This window comes from Seriola lalandi, unplaced genomic scaffold (genome assembly GCF_002814215.2).
Source record: "Seriola lalandi dorsalis isolate HSWRI2012SDOR001 ecotype SW California unplaced genomic scaffold, Sedor1 jcf7180002054680, whole genome shotgun sequence".
Lineage (NCBI taxonomy): Eukaryota > Metazoa > Chordata > Actinopteri > Carangiformes > Carangidae > Seriola > Seriola lalandi.
Genome location: NW_019525233.1, coordinates 876,125 through 881,855, shown reverse-complemented (window position 1 = coordinate 881,855; position 5,731 = coordinate 876,125). Strand labels below are relative to the sequence as shown.

The window sequence follows — 5,731 nt, the reverse complement described above, 5'->3', positions numbered from 1 at the left end:
GTGTGTGTGTGTGTGTGTGTGTGTGTGTGTGTGAGAGAGAGAGAGAGTTGTGAAGCAATGCGAATTTATTTGTGTAGCACTTCAACAACAAGACAGTTTAACGTGTTGATACATACTGCGGGACATTACACGGAACAAACGGGTTGGTGAAGTAGAATGAACTAAAATAGAAGATAAAGCTGAAGTTGAATAAAACAGGAGAATAAAATCTTCACACAGCAACAAGTCGGTGCAAGATCTGAATAAATAGTTCCTAATTTAATGTAATAGTAAAAGGCAGTGTGAGCTGTGTAAGTTTGTAAGCCTTGATTCAAAAGAACATCTTGTTTTTATTATTATTATTTTACTATTATTAACTACTAGTAGTAGTAGTAGTAGTAGTAGTAGTAGTAGTAGTAGTAGTAGTAGTAGTATAATGTAGGCTTCCCCAAACCAGGTAAAAGCACCTGACTTGACCTGGTGAGTGAAGGTGAACTGATTTCCTCAGTGTGTCTGCCCCCGTGTGGTGCAGTGACACTTGTGTTTATCCTGCAAACACAACACAACAGGAAGCTCCTCAGTAAACTGTCACATGTAGTTACAAGATCCTGGGAAACAAACGAGGAACTCTAACATCTTAATCTGAGAGGATCCATGGACTCCTATCATCATTATTATTATTATTATTATTATTATTATTATTATTATTATTATTATTGGTGTGTATGTTAATTGCCTTTCTAAAGTGACAGATCTGCTCATGTTGAGGTAACCATCCTCTCCCACACACAGTTATGAGCAGTGCTGGTGATCTGTGAACAATTAGAACCAAATGGTAAATGACCATTATGACTCTTTCCTCTTTTTGATGTTAATTTTCTGCAGCATAGAACATTAAAAAAAATAAATAAATAAGAAAAAAACTTAAATTGTCTCCATGTTTCAGGGCAATAGTGGCCGTCTGCATTTCCTCTGCCAACATTTAATGGGCATGTACAGTGGTTTGTGCAGCTATTGAGAGACAACAAGCACTGGATAAATATGTGTGTGTGTGTGTGTGTGTGTGTGTGTGTGTGTGTGTGTTTTTATGCTGAATGTAAATTTAGTATCTCAAAGTTTCCAAAACCTTAGAGGCCTCAGATACAGCTGAGTTTGTCCATAAATCTCCATTTTAATGAGGTTTTCTTCCAGGGAGTCTCATCTTGGTGGATTTTATGACTTCATACATAATTATTATGGTAACTCTACATGATAACAGCTGTGAGTGGAAAGTGAAACCTAAGCTCTGTTGCTCTTGTGTTGCTGTTGAAGTTTTGTTCTTATCAGATCACTTTGACCTTACATCCTTTAACTTAAAAAAAGTAAAATTCCTAACAAGTTTCAGTTGGTGTTTATGGCGGACTGTGTTTGTTAAAGGACGGGTAGATGTCTTCATACGCAGGTGGACGTGAACAGGTAGAGCCGCTCTCCTCCCCACGTCCTCTTTCGTCCTCTGTCTTCTCAATCCTGCGTGAAATTGAAGGCAAATGAGAAATCTCAGGCAGTCTGGACTGAAGAGAAGATCTGGCTAATATCCAAATGTTTACAGGCCCAATTGGTTATGCTTAAAGCACATTTTAGGAAGCAGATTGCCCTTTAAAAGAAAACACTGAGGTTGAGCAATTCCTCCCTTGATCGTTCCTCTATTTGGCATTAACCACTGGAAACATACTGAAACAGGTCAGAAGTTGTGACAACATAAGTGCGAGCTGGTGAGCTAAGCATGTGTTCATATGATCAGGGCAGCAGTTTATAGTTATCCTAGGTTAACTGTATTATTCCTGCTGTCTGTTTTTATTAAAGTGAATTACTTTCCTGGAAACCTGCTGGGAGTAATCGCCTAAAAACAATAAAAGAAAGTGAAAACTTGCAACTTTCCACTAATGGAAAGCAGCTTTTTGTTTAGCAGGACGTGTCAGAGGGTATTTGATTGGATTTCAAATACATAGGATCCTGCAATTAGTGGAAAGAAACTTTTTGCACTTTGTGCAGGAACAGGTGGAAAAATATGATGAACTAAAAATGCCACAGTTTGCTTTTCCTTTACAAAGCACATACATACTGTAAAATGACATTAATATGACGTTATACTTCTGAAGGATAATTAAATGAGAAGATGAGGTGCTATTATTGTCTTAATCGTCCCCATTTCTGACACATGGCTTATTTTACTTTATGAAAACGCTGCGAGAATGTCAAACTGATTATCTCTTTTCTACATTTTCTCCTCTTAACTAAATAATCCAGTTTTATTTCGTTACTTCGTGCCAATAACCCGACGCTATGTGACACATTGCTCTCAGTACAGTAATTTAGTGAATCAATACGAGTGTGTTGACTATTACGGAGAGATTAATTGCGCCATAATTGGCTGAGAGAGTTCTGACGGCCAAAAACCCTGTGGGCCAAGTGGAAAGAGATCTTGTGGTTTAATAAGAAATGAACTCTGGCGCGCTGTGTCTGTGTTAATGAGCACTCTGAGAAGCTGTGAGTTTTTAACACACTCACATCTGACATAAGATTAACTCTCCTCCCCCGCCGGTTATATCTGCTCTAGTGTCAACATGTTGCATGCTGGGTGAAAAAGCCAAACCCAGCGCTTATCCATTTGCCCGAATTGGTGCTTTTGAATAAAAATTACTGTGTGTACCTGTCTTCTAAAACCACAGGTTCATCATCACAGCATGTTTAAGTAATGGAGGAACCCAGCAGGAGTTTCTTAGAGGTTTGTGGTTTTTTTAAAAGTTGGAGCAGTGTCTGTTGTCCTACCTGCTTCTTCTGTCGTCTGTTTCTCTGCAGCTGTCTTCTTCTGCTGTGAAAGCCGCGTTATCCACACAGTAAACACCGTCATGAGGAGGAAGAGCTGCGTGGATGCCAGGTTGGAACTCAATGGTCTGGTGTACTTCCTGGGTTATAAAGTTATAAGGAGGTGGAATACATACCATTGTTGTGGCACTGTGTAACATGATTGATGGTTGATTTATGCCATGTAACGTACAAGAATGTCCCCTTAAAGTCTGCTCGATCACAGGCCTCACAAGCACCTCTTCATCCCTCCATCTGCAGGGCCAGCAGTGGGCGACGCCAAACTTGCAGACACTGGTGAGCATGAAAGTCCCTCCAACTGAGATCAGGACTGGGCCCAGCAGTTGGGTCACCGCAAAGCTGGAGTTGGCTTGGTAGTGCTGCCAGCCCATGGTGGTGAAGAAGACACCAACCAGAGCCAGGAGGGCTCCAGAGAACAGCAGGGCAGCTCCAGTCTTCTCAGCATCCAGCAAGCTGTCAGACTGGCGAGGGCGCGGAGCAGGCGTGACCATCACCATCGGGTCATCAGGTGGTCCACTGAGAACTGCTGTAGGACTTCTAGCACTGTCGGTCTCCGTTGCAGGCCTTTGTCCCGCCATGTTAGTCCAGAAACCCTGGGCTCCTTGTCGCTCCATGAGATGCCTCTGAATCACGTGTGTGGACTCAAACTGAGGCTCTTATAGAGAACACAAAGTCAAACTGAATGAGCACTGAGTAACTCTGAAGACTTTTACTAAGCCAAGAGGACAAGTTATAAGTTAACCTGCTCCCATGGCGCGCCAGTATTGGGCACCATGTTCAAATAGCAACCTCTCATGTATGAATGACAACGTGGACAACATGGTGGTTCACAAAGGAGTGCAAGTTGGTGAGTTAATGCAACTCAAAAAAGTCAATTTGGCTAATATTTTAGTCATGTATCCATGCAAGCAACCCCCAGGGTGCATAACGTGAGATACTAAGACCATGAGAGAAGATTTGGTGCGTTTAAGGTCTGTCTGAGAGAGTCTGAGAAACAGGAAGAAAGGGAGATTCCTGCACGCACGGACCGTGATCCGAAATCCACCTTGTCACATGTCATTTCACACAGACACGTCTCCCAACTGCGCTGTTATGCATAACTTATCAGCGACAGCTCATGCTGCAATAGTTGAACAATCAGTGTAGCATGTTAAATGGAAGGGCTTAAAAACACATCACGCTATACGTGTTACAGTCAGGGGCTAAATGAGCTGCACACAAAGTGAAACCAACACGTTAACACGCAGGAAAGAGCCTCGACACTTGAGCCGGGTTGGCAGAGGAGTGCTGAAGCTCACCGTTCTCTCAATGAAATCCTGGTTTTATGCAAATCTACTGATAGTGAAATTGTGCAACACCATCACACTTAAAATGTTAAGGCTTAAGTAATAAACTTGGCAGTGTGTATTGTAACTGGAATTCACTTTGAACTTTAAGTCTCTCGTTTAGTTTATTTCTTGTTTTTGTGACTCATTTAGTAACTGCCGGTGTGTCCCCTCCACAGGCTGCAGCAGAGGACTCTGCATAACAGCCAGACGTGAGTGTGTGTGTGTGCTACAGTAAAAAAAACACCTATGCGCATGAATTTTTAATTCCGAATGCAAACACGGTGACATGCAAACATGTTTTTCAGCTGAATTTCATAGCAGTCTGCTCTTCTCCCAGCGGACAGCTTGCATTTGCCTACATAAAAGCACATCCGCGCTTGCGTTGCGTGTAACAAACCTGCCAATCGGAAAAGGAGGATCATGCACTGCTTATGGCAAAGCAAAACAAAAGGTCTTCAGAGGGAAACAACTGACTATCAAGCACACAAGGCCGGTGGCTGATCAAACCTAACCTGTGTGTGTATCTATGTCCTTGAGTGTGTGTGTGTGTGTCTTTATGTTTACCATAGCCTCAGCTCATTTCACTTGGCACTAATGAACAAAGGGACAGATAACTATACAAAGAATCCATATGACTGCAGTGTTTAAAGAAACCCCCCAGAATTGAAGCTGCACAGATTCTTTCAATTAGCAAACTCCAAATATTTATGGACTGAACATTTCCTCTCTGGAAGGAAGGAGAGCTCTGTGTGTGTGTGTCTCCTGTTGACTCACACTGGGGCGTATTGATCCCCTGGGCTTATGCTTCATTTCACTTCAGCTCTGCCATCATCCTTTAAAATGCACATCTGTCCAATATCTGTACAGTACACTGGCTTTCCACTGTCATAAGGCAGCAACGTGTTGATATCCAGTATAAGATGTTGTAAAATTACTCTTTAAAATAATGTATGACAAAATTATGCCACGTCTCTCTGTGTGTGAATAGTGTCTTCATCTCTTTTTCCTCTGTGTGAATGATGTACCTGTTCTGTTCCTCTGTGTGGCTGGTGTCCTCATCTCTTCTTCTGTGGTGAACAGTATCCTCGTCTCTTCTCCCTCTGTGTGAACAGTGTCCTTGTTTCTCCTTTTATGTGAATGGTGTTCTCTTCTCCTCTTCTCTGTGTGAATAGTGTCATTTAGTTTTGCTTTTCCATATTGAAATTTTACTATTGTTATTTCACTCTTCTCTGTATCAACAACATCTATTGTATTTCTGACAAATTTGAGGCAAATTTTTTGATTTATGATTATGATTAAGTTATATAAATAAAACTGACTTAACCAGAAAACAGCTTGATTGTTTGTTTTTCAATGTACTTCATATGGTCTGTTATGCTCAGATCATAAGGAACATGTATGCCTCTATTGCATATTCAAAGAGAAGCAATGCAATTGTAATGGAAGATTTTGCCAGGTCAATAAAGAAGGACCAAAGGCCCACCATAGGAATTAAGATGTGACCATTTCTCAGTCATCCCCTCCCCCAAACACACACACACACACACACACACACACAT

The 5,731-nt window shown here is 41.5% G+C and overlaps 1 protein-coding gene across 1 annotated transcript; it reads right to left on the bottom strand.

The window, feature by feature from the left end:
• Positions 1–1,370: 1,370 nt before the first annotated feature.
• Positions 1,371–3,596, bottom strand: tmem174 (transmembrane protein 174). The gene is made up of 3 exons (XM_087178234.1): positions 3,587–3,596; positions 2,815–3,499; positions 1,371–1,494 (listed from the first exon to the last, which is right to left on the bottom strand). Exons 1-3 carry the CDS (start codon positions 3,594–3,596, stop codon positions 1,371–1,373), a joined length of 819 nt encoding a protein of 272 aa, XP_087034360.1.
• Between the last annotated feature and the right edge of the window lie 2,135 nt (positions 3,597–5,731).

Bases quoted from the DNA above. Each gene is read 5' to 3' on its own strand.
- tmem174 (XM_087178234.1), bottom strand. The intron at 1,495-2,814 runs CAGAGAAACAGA...TTTGCCTTCAAT, and splicing joins ACAGCAGAAGAAGACAGCTG to TTCACGCAGGATTGAGAAGA.